This window comes from Cervus elaphus, chromosome 16, assembly GCF_910594005.1.
Source record: "Cervus elaphus chromosome 16, mCerEla1.1, whole genome shotgun sequence".
In the NCBI taxonomy this organism is placed as follows: domain Eukaryota; kingdom Metazoa; phylum Chordata; class Mammalia; order Artiodactyla; family Cervidae; genus Cervus; species Cervus elaphus.
This window is the reverse complement of record NC_057830.1, coordinates 10613283-10636787: the sequence shown is the minus strand read 5'-3', so window position 1 is coordinate 10636787 and position 23505 is coordinate 10613283. Positions and strand designations below refer to the sequence as shown.

The following is a 23505-nucleotide window of genomic DNA, read 5'->3' as shown; positions in this document are numbered from 1 at the left end:
GACCCCTTGTTCAAAAATAATTCTTCCTGTTGTAACTGCAGGGGATGATAGTGATGATAATGCATGTTTACTTTACATGCAAAATAAAATGTATAGTAGACAATCATAGTCCCAAATGGGAATTGTATTTGTGCAGAAGTGTATTTTAAATATTAGTAATTAAGTTGAGCTCCTTGGTGACAGAAACCACATGTTTCTATTTGTATCATCCCTGTCTCTTCAGTCTGAAACAAATTGAATGAAGTAGCTCTATATGGTTTTACAAAACATTTTTATATATAGTATCTATTTAACTTTCATAGCAGTCGTGTGAAGGAAGCAATATTGTACAGAGATTAGGAATTGTGGAGTTTGGGAGGAGACAATCCAGTTCCCACTTCTCTTTAGCTGCTCACTAGCGGGGCGGCCTTAGGCAGATCACCTGTTTCCTCTGAGCCTCACTTTCTTTATCAGTTAAATTAAGGGAAAGATAGCTTCTACACAGGATTTTTGGAAGAACTAAGTGCAAAAATGTATATCGTGCACAGTGCCTGGTTTGTGGTACAATCGGACTATTCAGTAGTTAATACTTGTAGTGGAAAGACAGATTTCAAAGGGATTACGCCTTTGCCTCAGAGCAGTCAGCTAGTAAGTGTCAGAACCTGAACCATACCCAGCTCTTCTGGATTCTGGTGTAGGGTAACTATCACTTTAGGTTTTAAAGACGCAGTGTCACTGTACACAAAATTTTAAATTCAATTTAAATTAAAAATTCTATCAAGTGTTGAAAGCAATATGATCATGTATTACAGTTAAAGTGTTAGGATATGACAAAGACTGGTGCATCCCTGCCCTCCAGTTTTTTTAATCCTCTGAGAGGGAAAGACAGACACATTGACAGATATGGAAAACAAGTTCTTCTTAATGAGGAACCCCCTTGTCTCAAGGGGGCCAGGTGAGAAATGAGCCCTGAGTGTTTTGGAGGGAGGTAGGACAGAAGGGTTGCATGGGTAGATGAGACGGTGTAGAAAGCTCTTGGGAGAGCAGTTGAGGGCTTAACAACTCTTTGGTTGGATCTTTAAGATGAAATTTTCAATAGGAGAGGAGGATAACTAGGTTACTGGAAAAGTGTTTTAGCTTAATGAAGGTCAGAGTTTGATACTTCTCCTGGGAGTCTTTTCCACAGCTCCAGAATGATCAATATAATAAAAACATATAATGTTTCTTAAACAGATGTTAAAATCTGAATGCAGAAGTTGTTCCATTAACCTGATTGTTTGGGGATCAATTTTTCAGGCCATCCTTTGTTACCAGATTTCTTCTTGGATGAACAGCCAGCTACAGTTACAAAGAAAGCAGACTCACATGGTAAGATGTAGACTGGATTTTCTGTGGGAAAATAAAGTTGCTAACTTATGTATATCTTCCAAAATGTAGAATTGGACATTTCTGCTTTTAAACTATTTTGTATTTGGCAGGGAAGTGGGGGGCAGCTCACCATGCGGCTTAAGGGATCTTAGGGCCGAGTCCTAACCACTGGACCACCAGGGAATTCCCTATTTTTGTAATTTAAACTAGACAAGTAATGTCGTAGTTAATTCTAGCAAAGGAAGTGTTTTTTTCCTTCTACTGGTAAGAAGTTTTCAGTATATTCTTTTCATTTAAGGAAAAAAGTTGTCTTTGAAATGCACCTTTTTAATGTTTTTATTTCTTTTCCTTGGCACCATTTTTAGTTGTTTTGTGTTGATATTTTATTTTGAGGAAAAATGTGACCTGTTATAGTACATCTGACACCATTCACAGAGTTTGTGCTATGAAATTAACTTCAAAGGAGGTTTGGGTTTCTTTGTTCCATTTTTGTAATTTAGAAACAACAGCTCCCTTAAATTGGTCCCGAGTTTACATTTTAATCCTTGTGTTCTGGCATTATGCCACTAACTTACTGAAAGGTGTCAGAAGAAACACTCTTCAGTGAAAACCCGTGAGAATTTCTCTCATAGTTTGTTCACAAGAATAGCAGTGCTTCCTCTGGACCCTCACCTTATTTTTATGTTATAGACTCTGTGAATCTCCTAAGTGACCATAGATATTTTAGATGGTGGTTAGAAAGTTGAAGACAACGTTTCTTCTGTACCTTTAGCAAACCTATAGAACCTTACTGCAATGCGTTTTAGTCCCAAGCCTTATTTCCAGCTCAATCTTTTTATTAAATTAGTTAATATTATTGGCTGCACTGGGTCTTCGTTGCTGCTCTTGGGTTTTCTGTAATTGCGGTGAATGGGGCTACTCTTCATTGCAGTGCATGGACTCCTCATTCCAGTGACTTCTCTTGTTGCAGTGAGTGGGCTCTAGAGAGTGGGCTTAGGAGTTGTGGCACACCGGCTTAGTTGCCCCTGGCATGTGGGATCTTCCCAGACCGGGGATCAAACCTGTGTCCCCTGAATTGGCAGCTGGACTCTCAACCACTGGACTACTAGGGAAGTCCTCTGTGACATTTCTAGGTTGTAGATTTGGGAATCAGGATGTCTCTGCTTTAGGATTCTCTGGCCAGGTGGTCCATGGCTCAGAGGCCTGTTAGCTCATCTCGTGTGTTAATGATATCTACAGCAGCATTTTTTTTTAATACATCAGTGATGTTACCAACAACAGCAATTTTAGTCGACTCCAGTTAATTGGTATTCAGTTAGCACAGAATTGGGATCAGAGGAAACAAGGAAGGGAATGAAGTTTTGGATGTAGAGGTTAATCATAAATTTACTAAACTCATTTTAGGAGAACTTGATTTCATTTCCCTCCCAAAAGTTTCCATATTTTTTGTCTGCTGACTGTCCCTTTGGAATATACTGGGTTTTTTTTGTCTCCTATAGTTTTATTCTCTTGTGCAGTCATCATGCTATGCTTAAATAGTCTAGGTGATAAATGATGCAGTTTATCCCTTGGCAAGTGTCTTTCAAGACTACACTGAAGTTTTCATTGCCATCTCCCTGGCAGCTCAGATGATACAGATGATATATCTTGATTACTCGACAAGTCACCTGAAGTAGTCACCTATTAGTAAGAGAGGTGTTCCACCAGTTATTGTATGATAAACTTAGTTCTGTCTGATGTGCCTTCTAAAACCAAACACATCCCTATCTGTTTCCTGCCTCCAGAAACATGAAGCAAGCCTATGTCTTTGCCTTCTTCAGTTTTAGCAGCCTCTGCTGGGTCCAGTTCTGCAGAGCTTATGTCTTAGTGCTATGCTCAGCGTGTATGTTGGCTGTATAAAAATTACATAGTTAGATGCAGAACGCAATGTAGGGAATATTACCCAGTCAGACTGCCTGGGTTGGAATTCCTGCTGTGTAACCTTGGGTGGGTTTTTCAGTTGCCATTTTTAGAACCTCGCTCACCCCTTTTTACTTTAATCCTGAATTGTGTTTATTTTATTAAGCATACTGAAGTGCTTTCTGAAACAAGATATGTTATAAACAATAAGGGAAAACTAACTTTTTCTATTGACTTTGTATCTGGTCACCTTCACGAGTTTTCGTTTTGTTTTGTTTTAGACTTCTAATAGTTCCTCATAGAGAGACAGTTACTGAAAGCATAGACTTTGGAGTAAGACAGATCTGGGTACAAGTCCTGTCCCTGCTGCTTCTGTCTCTGACCCTGGACAAGTCACTTCAGCTCTCTGAAACAGTTTTCTCATCTCTTACTTTCCTTATACAAGTATCATGAGGTTAGGTATGATAGAGTGTCATGTTGTGAATTTTATATAGCAAATTCTCTATACACATAAGTCGGTATAATTATCATTGAGTAATTTCTTGAATTTCCTAAGTGGTCAAACTTATTATCTGCATATAATAGTATCTTACAGGATTATTTCTGGCAGGTATCTTAATATACTGACTCGAACTTCCAGCAGCATTTGGAAATATTTATTGAAATTATTTGTTTTAGGTATTCTTCTTTTATTCTTAATTTTATTGAGAAAATCTTTAGATTTTATCCATAAGTAAGATGTTAGATGTTGGTTAAGATTTTTTATCAGGTATTTAGATTAATGTCTAAAGTTTTGTTATTGTTTCCTATATTTTATTTTTTGTTCTGTTTTGAATATGGCAATCAATTGGGTAACTTTCTTTTTCCTTTTTTTTTTTTTTTGAAGGTTTGAAATGTCTCACTAAGTCATTTGAGTCTTTTCTGAAGTTGTTTCTTTGAAAATATTTTTATTTGCTCAGTCAATTGATTTTGTTTCTAAAATAAAAAAACCCAGAACCAGCCATTTAAAGTTGTAAAATTTATTTAAGTGTTGTCATGTAGTATTCATTTATAATTTAAGTTTTTTGTGTATTTTATCCCTTTTAAAGTTTCTTTTTCTCTCCTTTTTTTGGATTAGTTTTCTAGAAAGTTTTCAATTTTAGTGTATTTTATTATTTTTTCCTCTTTAAAACCAGGTTTTAAATTATATTTCATTTTTCATACTTCTGCTTTTTTCTTTACTAATTCATTACTTCTATTACATCTTTAACATATGATCTACATATACCCCAAACTCACCATTTTAAAGTATATAGTTAAGTAATTTTTAGTATATTCACAAAATTCTGCAACCATTTGATTCATTAATTTAAAATTTTCTTGCTTTATTTCTTTCTTTTCTGTTTTCTTTTTGAGATTGCATATTTTTTGTTCTTTTCTTGCCTGCTAGGCTAATAGTTTATTTTTATTTCTTTAAAAATAATAAAATAATTTTGACTGTGCATTTACCCCCTTAATATAACTTTGTTCACATCCAATAGATTTTATAATGTACTTTAATCAATTTTGATATTGTTTTAAATTAATTTATATATAAAAAGCTTAGTGTAGAAAGAATAAAGAAAAATTTAAAAACCATATATAACCTGCCATCCAAATATAAATACTGTTTGTGTCTTGGTTTATTTCTTTCCAGTCACTTATATTTTCTGAAAATGTAACTTAAAATTCATATCCACAAATGTATATTTCACCAGATGGGATCATATTGTATTTAACTGTATTGCTTCATTTTACTTAATATTATATCCTGAATATTATCCATGTCTTCAAAAACAAATTTTTGAAATAGCAACTTAGTGTTGAGTGAATGTACTGTCATACGAATGTAATGTTTATTTTAGTGGTTCATAATTGTTTCATTGTATAAATGTTACAGGATTTTTAGTAAATCACTAAAAGTGGATGATCAGGCAATGGGAGGGTTCCTGACATATATTATCAAGTTTCCTTCCAGAATTATAAATACTGGCTGTGTATGAGTATCTCCCTCACTGCACTGTCAGCATTAAATATATATCTGAATTTTTAAATTGACTTATAAATAATAATACCATAGTCATTGGATCTTAAGTATTTCACCTTTAATATCTGCTGGACTTTAGAAAAGGAGAAGGCTTTTTTTTTAATTTGTCTGTGGAAGCATAATGGAAGGTAATTTGTATTTAACAAATTTAAGACACTTTTAATTGATTATATTGTCCCAGGTATATCTTTGTGTTGCTGATTAGATTTTATGTAATAGCCGTTGGTGAGTTATATTTGACAATATGACTGGGTATAATTTGAGTTGGGAAATAGATGGAGAACTGATCTTCAGCCTAAAGTACAGATTGTCCTTTGAGTTAAATAACAAATTACTCTCACCTGTTTCTGGGTGCAGCCAAACTGCCCACAAATGATTCCAAGAGAATAGATAAAGACAGGTTCAAATTGAGGGACGGCTTCATGCTAAGGGGTCCGAACAGTGCTGCGCACTGCACATCTTCTCCTCTGGCCCATCATATGCTGAATGGTCATGGCCAGTGGTTTAAGTGAATACAGTTTTTAAAATGTTGCAACCTGTATTCCCTTGGCCTTGGTTTCTAGGCAGTGGGGCCTTCATGAAACTAATATGTGATTTGATTTCCCTCTTCATCAAGTGGGAGGGACCAGTTTGACTGAAATTGGGAAAAGTACTGAGTTTGTGTGATTTAAGGCATTTTGAGCCTTCTTTCTGTCAGAGGAGGCTATTCTTAGTCTTCACATGATTTTTGCTTAAAGAGGCATTTCCATTCCCTGAAAGGAGGAGGCAGGTTCAATCCAGGGATGAAGTGAAAGTGAAAGTCAATCAGTCGTGTCCGACTCTTCGCTACCCCATGGACTGTACAGTCTGTGGAATTCTCCAACCCAGAGTACTGGAGTGTGTAGCCTTTCCCTTCTCCAGGGGATCTTCCCAACCCAAGGATGAAGAGACTAAGTGAATAAGTTTAATTTAGAGGTAAAATTATTGAGGAGTTCGCTTGGCTGTTGATTCAAACTGCAGTTTCCAGTTCATTTCCTCCAATTTGTATAGTGATATTCTGATCTCCATCTTTCTGACTCCATGGTGTTCTTTGCTCATTTGGTTTTAGAACTCAGAGGCGATGATAAAGGAGTGATTAATTGTTACCACTAAAACTCTAGTAGTTTGTTTAGATCTATTTACTATAAACACTGTATAGTTTGGATTTTTTTTAACCTAATCTTGAGAGCTTTTTACTTGAAGACTATACACCATTTACATTTACAGTCATAACTGATGTGTTTGGTTGTTATTCCATATGTTTGATTTGTGCTTTTAAGATGCCACTGAACATATTTAAGGTCATTTTGGTCAAATGGTAGCAAGTCTGTTCTGCTAATTAACTAATTTTGTGTGGGACCTTACATTGCCTGGGCCTTAAAGGCACTTACATCAATAACATTTTATAGGTGCTGTTCCAGAATTGAAAGAAGAGAAGACGCAGCCACCACCAAAACCACGTTCTGGAGCTGTGGAAGAAACATTCAGAATTGTTAAGGACTCACTCAATGATGACGTTGTTAAAGCCACTCAAGCCATCTATCAGTTTGAACTCTCAGGTAAGGGTTACTTCTGGTAATCTGTAGCTTTTATTGAAACAATGTAGGGTATTTTCTTCAGAAGTATATCAGCTTCCAGTAGTAATCACCTGGATAGATGGCTATATCCAGAACTTTTACCCTAGAATGTAGACATTTAAGAATAGCAGATAACTACTGGTTTGTATTTTTGTGTTTTCTTTTTGGTTTTTGTGAGTCTATCAAAGCTCAGTTGGTAAATCATCTGCCCGCAATGCAGGAGACCCAGGTTCGATTCCTGGGTCGGGAAGATCCCTGGAGAAAGAAATGGCAACCCACTCCAGTATTCTTGCCTGGAGAATCCCATGGGAAGAGGAGCCTGGTGGGCACAGTCCATGGGATCGCAAGAATCAGATATGACTTAGCGACTAAACCACCACCATCAAAGCTTTGGATTTGTGGTTACCATGGGGTTCATATGTGTCAACCTATAGTTATATCTACTTGTTTTAAACTGGTAGTTCCACATATAAGTGATACGTTTGTTTTCTACTTGGTTTTGTAGTTCTTCTGATTTGTATTTTTAAGTTAATATCAATGTATATTCAGTTCAGTTCAGTCGCTCAGTCATGTCCGACTCTTTGCAACCCCATGAACCGCAGCATGCTAGGCCTCCCTGTCCATCACCAACTCCCGGAGTCCACCCAAACCCACGTCCATTGAGTCAATAATGCCATCCAACCATCTCATCCTCTGTTTTCCCCTTCTCCTCCTGCCCTCAATCCCTCCCAGCATCAGGGTCTTTTCTAGCGAGTCAGCTCTTCACATCAGGTGGCCAAAGTATTGGAGTTTCAGCTTCAACATCAGTCCTTCCAATGAACACCCAGGACTGATCTCCTTTAGCATGGACTGGGTGGATCTCCTTGCAGTCCAAGGGACTCTCAAGAGTCTTCTCCAACACCACAGTTCAAAAGCATCAATTGTTTGGCACTCAGCTTTCTTTATAGTCCAACTCTCACATCCGTACGTGACCACTGGAAAAACCATAGCCTTGACTAGATGGACCTTTGTTGGCAAAACAATGTCTCTGCTTTTTAATATGTTGTTTAGGTTGGTCATAACTTTCCTTCCAAGGAGTAAGCGTCTTTCAATTTCATGGCTGCAGTCACCATCTGCAGTGATTTTGGAGCCCAGAAAAATAAAGTCAGCCACTGTTTCCACTGTTTCCCCATCTATTTGCCATGAAGTGATGGGACATGATGCCAGGATCTTAGTTTTCTGAATGTTGAGCTTTAAGCCAACTTTTTCACTCTCCTCTTTCACTTTCATCAAGAGGCTCTTTAGTTCTTCACTTTCTGCCATAAGGGTGGTGTCATCTGCATATCTACATATCAGTGCATATGGACATATGCAAAATAAAATTTTCTTATAGATACTTCCAGTGTTAACATCTTGGTGTATTAAATTGAGAGAAAATCCTATTTAGAAGACAGGTGGTGTAATGCAGTAATTCATTAACCATGGGCACCTTGCCTTTTTTTTTTTTTTTCCTTTTTTTTGGCTGCACCACACACAGGTTGTGGGATTTTACTTCCCTGACAAAGGACTTACCCTGAGCCCACAGCAGTGATAAGCACCGAGTCCTAACCACTGGACTGCCAGGGAACTCTCTTGCTATTTTTTAATCTTTGAGATTAATTCTGATCAGTCTGATGCAGTCAGCTTTTAAAATCTCTCAATATTTTTCTTCTCAGTACAGTTTTAATACATGTTAATGATAGTTTTAAGAATTAGCTACCACAGTTCCATTGCACACAAACTTTGACATTACCAATTCTTTTTCCTTTATCACCTCTACTTTATCTTAATCCATCTGCATCTTCTTGTTTTTACTTCCTTCCCTAGAGCCCATAGTCCATTGCTTCAATCACCGTCTTGCGGATATCCTAAACTTCCTGACCTGCTGCCTGTGTCACCAACTGTCAAAATCCTAGTCCTGGATGATCTAACTATTTGCCTGCTCCACACTTGAGTCCGGGCTGCCAAGTCTGGCTGGGAAACTGTGGGAAGGGGAGTCACACCAACCAGTGAACCTGTACCAGTAAAAATTCATCAGTGGCCCGCTCCACCTGGGGTCTAAGCAGCACATCAGAATTCATTGTTTCCGTGGTCAGCTTCTTGTCTCATTAACACAGTGACTATTTAAACCTTTCAGTGCTCCTGAAATCTCCTCTCTCTCCCTTTACCACTGTCCTGCACATTTCTGCAGATAATCCCACCTCCTCTTTTACAGAGATAAGGGAAGCCAACAGATAGGAATTTATTCCGCTTCCTGCCATCTGATACCCAGCCTCTCATCTTCCCCTCCCAGCAGGTCGAGCTCAACTCCAGATGTGTGCATCTTAAGCTTTAAGATCCATACTGATCCCCGCAGGGCATGCTAAAATGCAGAATCTGATTCAGGAGGTCTGAGGTAGGGTCTGAAGTCTGCGTTTTTGACATGATGACAGTAGTGGAGTTCAGGGATCACACTTTGAGTAGCAAAGTTCTAGATCCCATTTCCTCTGGCCTCCTCAGGGAATAGGTGCTGTATCTTCCACCTATTTGTCCCGAAGTGTCCTTCCCAGTGGCTTTTTAACATTCCCAAAGTCTTTCTTAAAAAAAAAAAAAATACAGCAGTAACAACCCTTCCAATCACACTGCCCACCCCCCATCTTTCTTCTCGCTTTCAGAGCCAAGCTTATTTTCACACACAGTTCTCTGTGCTCCGGTGTCATTTCCCTCCGGTCCGCTGGATTTGCTCTCCCCAGGGTCCTCAGTGACTTCTGTGTCACCAGTGGGCGTTTGTCTTTCTTGCCTTGTCTCCACTCTGCAACAGTGGATGCTGCTGACCATGCTTTCCTTCTGGAAATGTCCGTTTGCTTTTCCTCTCTGTCTGTAATCATGCCTTGTCAGTCTCCTGCGCTAGATGCTTCTCCATCCTTTCCTTACATGTTGATAGTCTTCAGGTCACTGTCTTGGACCTCTATTCTACAGACTTTGTCTAGGAAAACCCCAACCACTCACATGGCTTCAGTGACCATCAGAGCTGGTTCCTTACGGATCTCTCTTTGTAGCCTGGTCAGACTTCATGTGACATTTTCACCCAGCTATCACAGAGATGCCTCAATCTGAAAATGTTCATAATAATTCATCATTCCCAATACCCGGCTTTGGCACTACTTGTTAAATCCGCTCTTCTTCAATAGTCCTCTCTCAGAAAAAAAAAAAAACAACACCATTATTTATCCAGCTTCCCAAGCCAAAAACTAGCAAAGTAAATCCCTCTTCTGCACCCTCCCTACCTTTCCCTCTTCATATGCAATCAGTTACCTAATTCTGTGGTACTGCTTTGCTAAGTTCTCATTCACATATGCCAACCTGTCCCCATTTTCACTGCTGAATCCTGACCCAGGCATACATCCTCAAGCTCCTGAACAGCCCCAGTCCCTTCCTAAACTGTCCTCTGCATCCTCTATTTATTTATTTATGACTGCACTGGGTCTTCATTGTCTCACACGGCCTTTCTCCAGTTGTGCCGAGCGGGGGCTCTTCTCTAGTTATGGTGCATGGGCGTCTCACTGTGGTGGCTTCTCTGGTGGTGGAGCATGGGCTCTAGGGCAGGCAGGCTTCAGTCGTTGCAGCTCATGGGCTTATTTGCCCTGCAGCACGCGGAATCTTCCCAGACCAGGGATTGAACCTGTGTCCCTTGCATTAGCAAGCAGGTTCTTTACCACTAGACCATCAGGGAAGTCCCTCTGCATCCTCTTTGTCCCTCTCTAATGGGAAATAGATGGGGAAACAGTGGAAACAGTGTCAGACTTTATTTTTTTGGGCTCCAAAATCACTGCAGATGGTGATTGCAGCAATGAAATTAAAGACGCTTACTCCTTGGAAGGAAAGTTATGACCAACCTAGATAGCATATTAAAAAGCAGAGACATTACTTTGCCAACAAAGGTTCATCTAGTCAAGGCTATGGTTTTTCCAGTGGTCATGTATGGATGTGAGAGTTGGACTGTGAGGAAAGCTGAGCGCCGAAAAATTGATGCTTTTGAACTGTGGTGTTGGAGAAGACTCTTGAGAGTCCCTTGGACTGCAAGGAGATCCACCCAGTCCATGCTAAAGGAGATCAGTCCTGGGTGTTCATTGGAAGGACTGATGTTGAAGCTGAAACTCCAATACTTTGGCCACCTCATGCGAAGAGCTGACTCGCTGGAAAAGACCCTGATGCTGGGAGGGATTGAAGGCAGGAGGAGAAGGGGACGACAGAGGATGAGATGGTTGGATGGCATCACCGACTCGATGGACATGGGTCTGAGTAAACTCCGGGAGTTGATGATGGACAGGGAGGCCTGGTGTGCTGTGATTCATGGGGTCGCAAAGAGTCAGACACGACTGAGCGACTGAACTGAACTGAACTAAATGTTGTATTCTCTACACTGCTGTTAGGGTGATCTATTTAAAATGCAAACCTAATGCCATTCTCCTTCCATGGAATATCCTGTAGGATAAAGACAGGGACTGCCTTATGAGTTCATGTGAGGCAACCATTCACTATCTTCCTATCTTCTGTACTTTTTCAGTTCCTCTTCTAGCAAATTCTTACCTAACTTTTAAGTCTCCACTTTGGCTGGGCTTTCCTGACTCCACATTGTCCTCTATTTAGTCTTTTGTATGAACCATGTTATTGCAGAGTCTTCAGGGCCTAGCCTAGTGCCTGGCACATAATAAGTTCTTAAATATTGAATTTTATAGAGGCCTGGGAATTTCAACCTGGGTAACAGCATTATGTATGATTATTCTAACTGTACAGTTACTAAGAACAACAGAGCTTCTTTGACATTTATTTCTATATCTTTGTTTTCTGTGTAGGTGAAGATGGTGGAACATGGTTTCTTGATCTTAAAAACAAGGGTGGTAATGTTGGATATGGAGAGCCTTCTGATCAGGTAGATGTGGTAATGAGTATGTCTACTGATGACTTTGTAAAAATGTTTTCAGGTGAGTTTTTAAATTTTACTGGTTGACTGATTGCTCAAGAAAAATTTTGTTCTAACATTTTGCTTTTAGTTCAGTCACTCAGTCATGTCCAACTCTGTGACCCCATGGACTGCAGCGTGCCAAGCTTCCCTGTCCATCGCCAACTCCCTGAGCTGGCTCAAACTCATGTCCATCAAGTCGGTGATGCCATCCAACCATCTCATCCTCTGTTCTCCCCTTCTCCTCCTGCCTTCAATCCCTCCCAGCATCAGGGTCTTTTCTAATGAGTCAGTTCTTCACATCAGGTGGCCAAAGTATTGGAGTTTCAGCTTCAGCATCAGTCCTTCCAAAGAATATTCAGCACCGCTTTCCTTTACCATTGACTGGTTTGATCTCTTTGTAGTCCAAGGGACTCTCTCTTGGGAGTCTTCTCCAACACCACAGTTCAAAAGCATCTATTCTTTGGTGCTAAGCTTTCATTATAGTCCAACTCTCACATCCATACATGACTACTGCAAAGACCATAGCTTTGACTATACGGACCTTTGTCAGTAAAGTAATGTCTCTGCTTTTTAACATTCTGCTTTACATTTACATTTTTGCTTTATCCCTTTTCAAATAATCAAAACTCAAACATGTTGTAGCAGTGCAGTCTTAGTGACTATTTATGTTGATTTGAAGAGTACATAGTTTTGGAATGGTGATTCTTACTGTTACCTCTCCTGACCCTTCTACTTCATCCAACAATGGGGAGCAGATGTCAAAATACTCTTTTTGCATGACTGAAAAGCTATTAAGACAGTATTGGGAACTGAGAGATAAGTCAGAAGAACTCCTAGGTAGACTTCATTTCTGCCAATTGGACTAAGATACCATTTCCAATAACAGCTTGGAAACTGGAGGTGCTGAACTTAGCTGCAGCAGTAAGATCATGCTTCAATATTGCCAGCTACTGTAATAGGAAACTGTAGCCATCTCCCATGGCCTAGTGACCCTATTTCTGAAGAATCCATAACCAAGAGAAGCTTGTACATAATTTTCTATTCTGCCTCTGTATCTTTAATTGTACTAGAAAAATGTTGGTGTAATCTTTTCTATTTTCGACTCTGCAACACAACTCCAGATGGGTAATTAACACATATACTTATAGACTCAGTTGTGTCCTACTCTTTGCAACCTCATGGTATGTAGCCTGCCAGGCTCTTCCATCCATGGGATTTTCCAGGCAAGAATACTGGAGTGGATTGCCATTTCTCCAGGGGATCTTCCTGGGTTTGAACCCAGGAAGACCCAGGGATTGAACCCGGGTCTCCTGCATTGCAGGCAGACTCTTTACCATCTGAGCCACCAGCTCAAATACTGAAGTAGTAGCACTTTAAGCAAAAGTATTATAACATTTTAACCTCCATATTCTAAAGATTCATTTGAGTTATGAATGTTATTCTTTATTCTCTTTTAACCTTCATAAATTGAAGATCAGTCAGAATGTACTCTGTGCTGTGTTAGGTCTTGTTTTCCATTTCTAGCCCGGGATGCTCATGGCCTACATACTCTCAGAGCCAGTTTGTGTTTGATGTGTATGATGTTACTAATGATTGAGGCTTCTTCAAAATCTATCCCCCCCCCATTTTTTAAACAGTAATGCTAAATATTCGTGGTACAAAAATTAGAAAATATGCTTAGGAATAAGGAAAGTAAATAAAAATATTTTTATTGTACTACTGAAGAATGCCCATCAATTGATTTTTGGTTTAAAGTTTAAACAAAATATGTTTGGTTTAAACGCATTCTCCTTCAAGAAACCATAGCCATGTCTGTGACCTAATCTATATAGTGGATATGTTATAAAATATATATACATTTTGAATGTATATAAATATGCATGTGTGCTTATAAAAGCATGATTATAGCATTACTACTGTTTGGTAACCTTTTTCACTTATTACATTATGACATCTTTTAATGTTAATGAAGAATTATCTTTGTAATCATTTTTAATGGTTTCTTTAGTGTTTGTTTAGTATTTCAAAATCTGTTTCCCTATAGGGCTTAAACACAGTGCTTTGGATGCTCAATAAATTTTTGGAGATTTTGAACCTTATAAATATGTAATATTTTGAACTTAAACATCTTTAAAAATTAAAAAAATATTATTGTCACTTCACAAGTAGTTATAGTTCACATGTATATGATTACTGTTGAGTTAAACAATATTCCCAATAATGGCTTCAGATAAAAGATTTTCTCCATTTTATAAAAAGAAAGATTGAGGTATTGATGAATTAAATAATAAATAGAGTCACTTGGTGGGTGAATCAATGTTGGAGTTAGGGTTAGAATCCAAGCTAACTCCCAAGCTCTTGCTCTTCTAAATCATTATGCTATTTCGCCCTTTAGAGGAGAAAGAGTCCAGTGACCTCTTTAATTTACATTTTATTTATGTAGAATAAACTTGTAAGAATGAACTTTACATTTATGTCTTTCTGTGAATGTGCCCCTGGATTGACCAGGGGAGGTCAGTCAGCTAAATGAGTAATTTTTATGTATATATATATATTTTTTTTTTTTCTTATAAGATTTATAGCAGCAGTTCAGATTGGGAACAGATAAGCTTTGTTTCTCTTTCTTATCTTTTCATTCTTACTCTTTATCCCATCTACTCTCCTTTGAATTGGCGCAGTTTAGGCCTTATATCCTAATCATTCTCCTTTAAGAAACCATAGCCATGTCTGTGACCTAATCTATATAGTGGATGTGTTATTAATATCAAAAATCTCTTCTTTTGGCCAGTAGAGGCCACTGTATGGTAAAGCATTATCATAGAAAGAAAATAAATATATATAGTGGATGTGTTATTAATATTAAAAATCTCTCCTTTTGGCCAGTAGAGGCCACTGTATGGTAAAGCTTTATCATAGAAAGAAAATAAATTGTACAAGATTTACCTGATTAGTATTTTGGGAGGAGAAATACACACACAAACACACACACACATATACATATAAAATTATGCTTACCAGCAGTATTTTTCAGAACAGTTTTGTTAAAGTATAACTTACATACCATAAAAATCCACTCATTGTAAGTGTATATGACTTTTAGTAAATTTACAGGGTTGTACAACATCACTTATAATCCAGTTTGAGAACATTTCTATAACTCCCTCCAAAATCCTCAGTCTTTTTGCAGTCAATTCCTTTTTACTGCTCAGCCAGCCCACACTGACTTGCTGTTTATAGATTTGCTGTTTCTGAACATTTCATATAAATGAAATTAAACAATATATAGTCTTTCATTTTCTTTTACTTCATCCATCATTTTGTAGCATGTATCAATAGTTCAGTTCCTTTTCATTGCTGAATAATATTCCATAATATGGGTGTACCTCATACTTATCCACTCACCGGCTGGCAGGCATTTGGGTTGTTTTAAACAGCTTCCCTCATAGCTCAGTCAGTAAAGAATCCTGCCTGCAATGCAGAAGACCCCAGTTTGATTCCTGGGTCGGGAAGATCTGCTGGAGAAGGGATAGCCTACCCACTCCAGTATTCTTGGGCTTCCCTTGTGGTTCAGCTGGTAAAGAAGCCGCCTGCAATGCAGGAGACCTGGGTTCGATCCCTGGGTTGGGAAGATTCCCCTCGAGAAGGGAAAGGCTACCCACTCCAGTATTCTGTCTTGAAGAATTCCGTGGACTGTATAGTCCATGGAGTCACAAAGAGTCAGACACGACTGAGTGATTTTCACTTTCAGACAGTTTTTGGCTATTATGAATAATGCTGCTGTGAATATTTTCATACACATATTTGTATAGATAAATATTTTCATTTCTGTTGGGTTGATTCCCAAGAGTGGAATTGATTATTTTCTGGGTAGAGATTTCCTGGTTGAAATTCATTTTCCCTTAGGATTTTGAAGTCATTGCTCCATCTTCTAAGATTACCATGGAGGATTTGATATTATTCTTTATTCTTGATCTTTTGTATTGACTCCTCCTCTTTCTGAAAGTTTTGGAATCAAATGGGCTCTTTCTCCGTAGTGTTCTGAAACTTCACAATGATCCTGGGTGGTCTGGTCATTTTTCATTGATCTTCCTGGATAGTTGATGGGCTCTTTGAGAATGTATCTTATATTACTTTTTTGATAGTTCTCAATTTTCTCACTTCTCACATTCTGAAGGAAATATTAAATCTCTGATGTAAATCACCTCATATTTAGGGCCTTCTTATTCTTTCCTTTGTATTCCTTGACATATATGTATATACATATATATGTGTAGATAGCTCAGTTGGTAAAGAATCCGCCTGCAATGCAGGAGACCCCAGTTGGATTCCTGGGCTGGGAAGATCCGCTGGAGAAGGGATAGGCTACCCACTCCAGTATTCTTCAGCTTCCCTGTGGCTCAGCTGATAAGAGAATCCGCCTGCAATGCAGTCGACCTGGGTTCGATTCCTGGGTTGGGAAGATCCCCTAGAGAAGGGAAAGGCTACCCATTCCAGTATTCTGGCCTGGAGAATTCAGTGGAGTGTGTAGTCCATGGGGTTGCAAAGAGTCGGACACGACTGAGTGACTTTCACTTTACATATATAGGTATATAGTAAGGAGAGACTTCATTTGAAAAGATTATTGTGTGTATGGGGGGGACTAGTTTGTGGAGAGAGGCTTTTTTAGTAGTGGGAGGAGTATTGCAATAGAGACTGACTGCTGTGACCAGAAGATTGCAAGTGTCTCCTTTCTATTGTAGTTTAATATTGTTGATATATCAAAATCTTAATTTCCAAGAGTTCACTCACGTTTTCTGTTTCTTTCTTGTTCTTACTGCCCCTTCCGTCTTCCTCACTCTACCCCATTCTGTTCCCTTTCACCTGTTTCTCCCCCTTCCTTTCCTTCCTCTTTTCTCTCCTGCATTTCATCTTTTTCTCCCTTTGCAGGGCTTCTCCTCCTCCCCGACCCTTTCTTCCAGCATCCAGTTCTTGATACATTGTTACAGCTTCTCTTATCAATGAGGACATGAATTTTGTTTATTTACTTCTTTTCCATTTTTCCTGCACCTGCAGTCTCTGTTTCCCCCAAATTGTTTTCACCTGTTTTTGGTTTGGAGTGCTGTCTATATATATCAAAGATATTTGTCTCCATTTGCTGCCCATTCATGTTTATAGGCAAAGCTCTGTGAAGCTGATTGGACGCTGTGTGTGCGTGAGTGGGGCTGTGGACTGTGGTGGGTTTTACTATAGAGTGAGACAGCAAGGGGCAGTGTCTTAGCTGAAGCCTAACGGTGAGAAGACTGGGGAGTGAAAGCAGCAAGCAAAAGCAAAGTTCTCTCCCTCCAGGAGCTTCTATTTATTATGTTATTATTAGCAACAATTCTGTTTTAATGCTCACCATTTTACATTCTGGCATTTCTCTGGTTAAAATGCTGTTGAGACATACTTTGTATCCATACACTATACTTTTACTGTCATTTCTTAAAAATATTATACTCATTTATGCCATTTCAGTTTTTGAATCTAAATTTGAAATATTAAGAGTTTTAATGAACTGTAAAGGTTGAAAAATTAATTAAAATAAATAGTATTTGTTTATGACAACTCATTTGAAGGCCATCTATTCTTCAGTGTTGTGTAACTAACATAGAAATGTTGCATCTTCAGCTTTTTGACATCTTTTGTTGTTGTTTTTATATTATCTCTCATAAGATACTGTTAAAATCTAAATCGAGGAGTTGGGATTCCCAAGATACTGATAAAAAAATGGTATAAAAGAAATTTCTGTGCGTTAGGGGTTTATAGAACTCAGAAATGCTTTTTTATAATGCATGTTCTTGAAGTGGTATATCCCTAAGGGCATTAATGCTGCTTTTTCTGCTCTCATTTTCTCATTTTAGGGAAACTAAAACCAGCAATGGCATTCATGTCAGGAAAATTGAAGATTAAAGGAAACATGGCCCTGGCAATCAAATTGGAGAAGCTAATGAATCAGATGAACTCCAAGCTATAAAGAGAAAAGAAAATATGTTGACTGCTAAGCTCAAAAAGTAAAAGGGCTCAACAGTTAAAATTGAATGTTTCTTGTCATCCCTATTATAAGGATATTCATGTTTGTTCTGGGAAAAAAATAGAATTTCTGTATCTCTAAGACTTGAAATTGTAATTAAAACAACTGTCCAACCAAACATAAGCATCATTAAGTAGTCCTGTATCTCATATACCATCATCTTCTAGGAGAAGTATTATTAGTGATCAGTCAGGGTCAGGCAGTAACATTAACTCTTTTCAATATCTTCTTCCCATGTAAAATGAAACTAGTCTGTTTTAAAATGTTCAATTTAGGATTGTATACTAATGATATTTTAGGTTTATAAATTTGTTTTAAAGAAGATCTTTTATAGTGCATTTTCAGAGAAATCATATAATAGACTACTTAATAAATACTATTTGTGAAGATGAATTAAAAACATTTTTTTCATGTTGTTAACTACCTTTCTAAATGTAAGTTACCTGTAGGAAAATATTATTGATATAATTCAACTAATTGCAATATAGATCCTATTTTAAGTTATGTGAAGATATCCTAAAATAAAATAATTTCTTTCCTGAAGCATGCACTTGGTCGCAGTGTTTTGAAATGAGAATATTAAAATAGATGGTTATGGGCTGAATGGTATGCCCTCTTCATATACTGAAGTCCTAACCCTGAGAATCTTAGAATGTGACTGTGTTTGGAGACAGAGGCATTTAAACAAGTGATTAAGTTAAAACCAGGCTTTTAGGGTGGGTCATAATCCATTCTGACTGGTATCCTTATAAGAGGAAATTTGGCCACAACACAGAAGCCAAGGAGGCACAGAGGAATGACCATGTGGGAGGAGCAAGGTGGCAGTCATCTGCAAGCCAAGGAGGGAGGCCTAGGAGGAAACCGAACCTACTGCTGCCTTTGTCTCAGACGAGTCTCCAGAAGTGTAAGAAATTTCTGTTGCTTTAGCCACCCAGTTTGTGGCATTTTGATATTGTAGTTCTAGCAAAGTAATACAATAGTTCATTTGTATTTATGTTACAAACATAAGTTCCTGCTCCTGACACACAGTGGAGGCCAAACAAACTGAAACATTGGCGTTTGGAGAAGAGAAAGGTTTATTACAGGGCCAACCAAACAAAGAGAATGAGCTCATGCTCAGAAAACCCAAACTCCCTGATTATCTTCAGGGAGAAGTTTTTAAATGGCAAAATTTGAGGTGAGGGCTGCAGGGTGTGTGACTTTATTCTGATTAGTTGGTAGTGAGGTAACAGGGAGGTGTTTCAGGAACCTTGATCTCAGCCTGAAGTTAACCATCCTCCACCTGTTGGAGGGGGGGGAGGGGGGCTTAGTTCCTGCAGTAAAATCAAAGGTATTGTTACACATGTATCCCTTGAGGAGGAACCAGGACCCTGCCCCAAGGTTGCACTATTGCTTATTTTTTTAAGAATTTTTTTTTTTAATGTGGACCATTTTTAAAGTCTTTATTGAATTTGTTACAATATTGCTTCTGGTATATGTTTTAGTTTTTTGGCCTCCAGGGATGTGGGATCTTAGCACCCCAACCAGGGATCAAATCTGAACTCCCTGCATTGGAAGTTGAAGTCCTAACCACTGGACCACCAGGCACTATTGTTTCTTGACTACTGTGCCTCACCTCCCCTTCTCTGATTAGCAACCGTTTGACTCTGCCCTTTGTAATTCAGTAAAGGTCAAGGAGGCTGAATGAAGTCTGTAGAACACAGGAAGGTTTTGTACCTGGGACAGTCACATAAGGTCATGCTTTATTTCATTTCTTTCTTCAAAAAAGCAAAACTTATTTTTTAAATGCTCCTACTTTTTGTTGTTGTTCACTGTTCAGACTCTTAAGTCGTGACTCTTTGCGACTGTGTGCTGTGGACTGCAGCACACCAGGCCTCCCTGTCCTTCACTATCTCCCAGAGTTTGCTTAAACTCATACCCATTGAGTTAATGATGCCATCCAACATCTCATCCTCTGTTGCCCCCTTCTCTTCCTGCCCTCAGTCTTTCTCAGCATCAGGGTATTTTTCAGTGATGCTTGACGGAGGGACTGAACCCACGTCTCTTATATCTCCGGCATTGGCAGGTGGGTTTCTTTACCACTAGTGCCACCTAGGTTACAAGGGTGGGAGTCCTCATGATAAAGTTTAGTGCCCTTATAAAAGAGACCCCAGAGAGTGAGCTGATCCCTTTCACCAAGTGAGAACACAAATATTTGCATTTTCTTGAATTTTATTTTAATGGAATCACACAGTATATATTCTTTTCTGTTTGACTTCTTTCAATATGCACAATTACTTTGAGATTTATTCTTGTCATTATCTGTATCAATAGTTAATTCCTTCCTATTACTGCTAAGTAGTTTGTTATTATAGGAATATACCACAATTTGTTTATCCATTTACCTGTTGATAGACATTTGGGTAGTTTCTAGCTTTTAGCTATTAAAATTAAAGCTGATATGAATATTCATGTACCGAGTTCTTATATTCTCTTGGGTATGAAATGACTGGATCATATGGTATCTGTATATTGAACTTTCTAAGAAATTGCAGACTTTTTTCCAAATCGGTTGTACTATTTTTACATTTCAGTAATGTATAGGATTTCATTCCTCCACAGGCTCATCAACACTTGATATATTCAGTCTTTAAAATTTTAGCCATTCTAATAAGTATGTATTGGTATCTCACTGTATTTTAACTTCAAAATCTCTGCTGCAATTGAGCATCTTTACTGTGTTTAGTTGCTCTGTTGTGTTGGACTCTTTGTGACCCCATGGACTGTAGCCCACCAGGCTCCTCTGCCATGGGGATTCTCCAGGCAAGAATACTGGAGTGGGTTGCCATGCCCTCCTCCAGGGGATTTTTCCAACCCACGGATTGAACCCAGGTCTCCCGCATTGCAGAAATTCTTTACCATCTGAGCCACTTTACATGTGCTTATTTGACGTGTGTATATCTTCTTGATGAAGTGTCTGCTCAACTCTTTGCCCACATTATATTTCATTGTTTGTTTTTATTATTGAATTTTGGGAGCTCTCTATATATGTGAAGAACTGACTCATTGGAAAAGACCTTGATGCTGAGAAAGACTGAAGACGGGAGGAGAAGGGGACAACAGAGGATGAGATGGTTGGATGCCATCACCGACTCGATGGACATGAGTTTGAGTAAGCTCCGGGAGTTGGTGATGGACAGGGAGGCCTGGCGTGCTACAGTCCATGGGGTTGCAAGGAGTTGGACACGACTGAGCAACTAAACTGAACTGATATATATTCAGGATATATGTCATTTTCAGGTATTTGCAAACACTTTTGCCCTTTCAATAACTTTTTTTATTCTCTTACCAGTGATACAACAACCAGGAGATGGCCAAAGATTTCTTAGATTTTTTTTTTCTCTTAACAAACTGCTTTCTGCTTTATTTCCTAACTTCTTGACCCTTCCATGAACAGGTTCAGTTTAGTTCAGTCTCTCAGTCATGTTCGACTCTTTGTGACCCCATGAATTGCAGCACGCCAGGCCTCCCTGTCCATCACCAATTCCCAGAGCTTACTCAAACTCATGTCCATTGAGTCGGTGATGCCATCCAGCCATCTCATTCTCTGTCGTCCCCTTCTCCTCCTGCCCCCAATCCCTCCCAGCATCAGGGTCTTTTCCAATGAGTCAAAAGGAATCAGCAAATACTTTGAGGTGAAGTGGTATGTAGAATGATTGACTCCTTTTACTGTGATTGCCTTTCTTCTGGAATCTTAGCCTCTCAAGTCCAAGCTGCCCTGATAGACCTGATCTCCAAAATTTGTATCTCCAGCCCAATTAGACTGTTGAAAGCACTAGGGTGCCTCTGTGTGATTTCTATACTTCTAGACACAAATCAACAAAGCTCTGAGAAGGAAAGGTGGCTGAGGATGGAGTATTCACTTCAGTGTGTTTCCCTTCTTGCTGGGTTCTTGGGACTCTCAACCCTTGGCTGCCTGAGTGGTTGCTATATAATGGATTTATACAGCCCTTTTTTTTTTTAATGCATGTTTTATAGTTTTTTTGTGGGAGAGTTACTTGGTTCAACCAAGTACCTCATCATAGCTGGAAGCCTGCATTATTTTAACAAACTCATCAAGATGGAAATATCCTTGAAACAAGTGGGACTGCACTTAAAAAGTACATTGTGATAAAAACAAATAATATAAAATTTATTCTTTTAACCATTTTAAGCATACAGTTCAGTGGTTTAATTATATTCACACTGTTGTATAACAGATTTCTAAAACTTTTTCATCTTGAAAAACTAAAACTCTATACTCATGGGACAGTAACTTTCCATATTCCCCGCCTCGGTCTCTGGCATCCACCATAATACTCTGTTTCCATATTTTGACAACTCTAGGTACCTTACACAAATGGAATCATACAGTATTTGTCCTTTTTGTGAATGGTTTACTTCATTTGGTGTAGTGTTCTCAAGGTTCATCTATGCTGTAGCATGAGACAGGATTTCTTTTCTAAGGCTGAATAATACTCCACCGTATGTATACGCCACATTTTGTTTATCCATTCATCCATCCATGGACATTTTGGGCTGCTTCTACCTCTGGGCTGTTGTGGATAATGCTGCAGTGAACATGGGTTGCAAATACCTCTTCAAGGTCTTGCTTCAAATTCTGTTGAATATATACCCAGAAGTGGGAATGCTGGTTCACATAGTAATTCCATTCTTAGTTGTTGGTTTTTTTTTTTTTTTTTTTGGTAAGTTCCTTTTTGTGTATCTTTTATTTATTTGGCTCCGCCAGGTCTTAGTTGCGGCATGTGGAAGTCTAGCTTCCCAACCAGGGATGGAACCCAGGGCCCCTGCACTGGGGGCATGGAGTCTGATCCACTGGACCACCAGGGAAGCCCATTTTTAGTTTTTTGAGGAACTTCCCTAGTATTTGCTATTGTGGCTGCACACATTTTACTATCTACCAACAGTGCACAGGGTTTCGATTTTTCCACAGGATTATGTATTTGAAACACGTGGCAATTAATCGGGGCTTCTTTGGACACATTATCAAAAATTTTTACAGATTTTTAAATTCAGCCTTGACCAGGAGGAATGTTGACAGACAAAGATGTTACAAATCCTTTTTTCTTTGTTCGGAAGTTACTCTCTTTTTCTGCTCATTCATATTCTTTCCCCTCACCTACCTCACCGTAGGAGGGCCTGCGGCTTCCCTGTCACAGTTGGGATGAGGTCAATATACATATAGCTAACCAGATATGCTTTAAACGCTATTTATTATCATTGTTATTACTTTGGAGACAGTGCTGTAGGAAGAGAAAAGCACGGAGGCACACTACTTGGGATGAATCTGAGTTCCTCCAGCTACTCTGATCTTGGGCTGATTTCTAAGATCTCTGTGTCGCTTCTACAAAGCGGCAGTGCTAACCCCACCCACTTCGTAGCATCTTTAGGATTAAGTAAATCAGTATTCGCTAAGCACTTAGTGTGAGCCCCAAGCACATAGTACGGGCCACGCTTGCTAGATAAAATAAAGGTGGAGGGCACCTGGTCCAGCCTTACCTCCCTAGTGCCCAGGTGTCTAGGTGGTGTTATTGTATGCTTCCCCGGT

At 38.8% G+C, this 23505-nt stretch overlaps 1 protein-coding gene across 1 annotated transcript in view; it reads left to right on the top strand.

The window, feature by feature from the left end:
- The window catches only part of HSDL2 (hydroxysteroid dehydrogenase like 2), a 62484-nt gene extending 44027 nt beyond the window's left edge, over positions 1–18457 (top strand). Inside the window, exons 8-11 of the mRNA XM_043927710.1 lie at positions 1276–1347; positions 6739–6888; positions 11760–11888; positions 17749–18457. Of these exons, the coding sequence (XP_043783645.1) occupies positions 1276–1347; positions 6739–6888; positions 11760–11888; positions 17749–17861 (464 nt within the window). The 3' untranslated portion in view covers positions 17862–18457. The remainder of the gene's footprint in view (positions 1–1275; positions 1348–6738; positions 6889–11759; positions 11889–17748) is intronic.
- The last annotated feature ends 5048 nt before the right edge of the window (positions 18458–23505 follow it).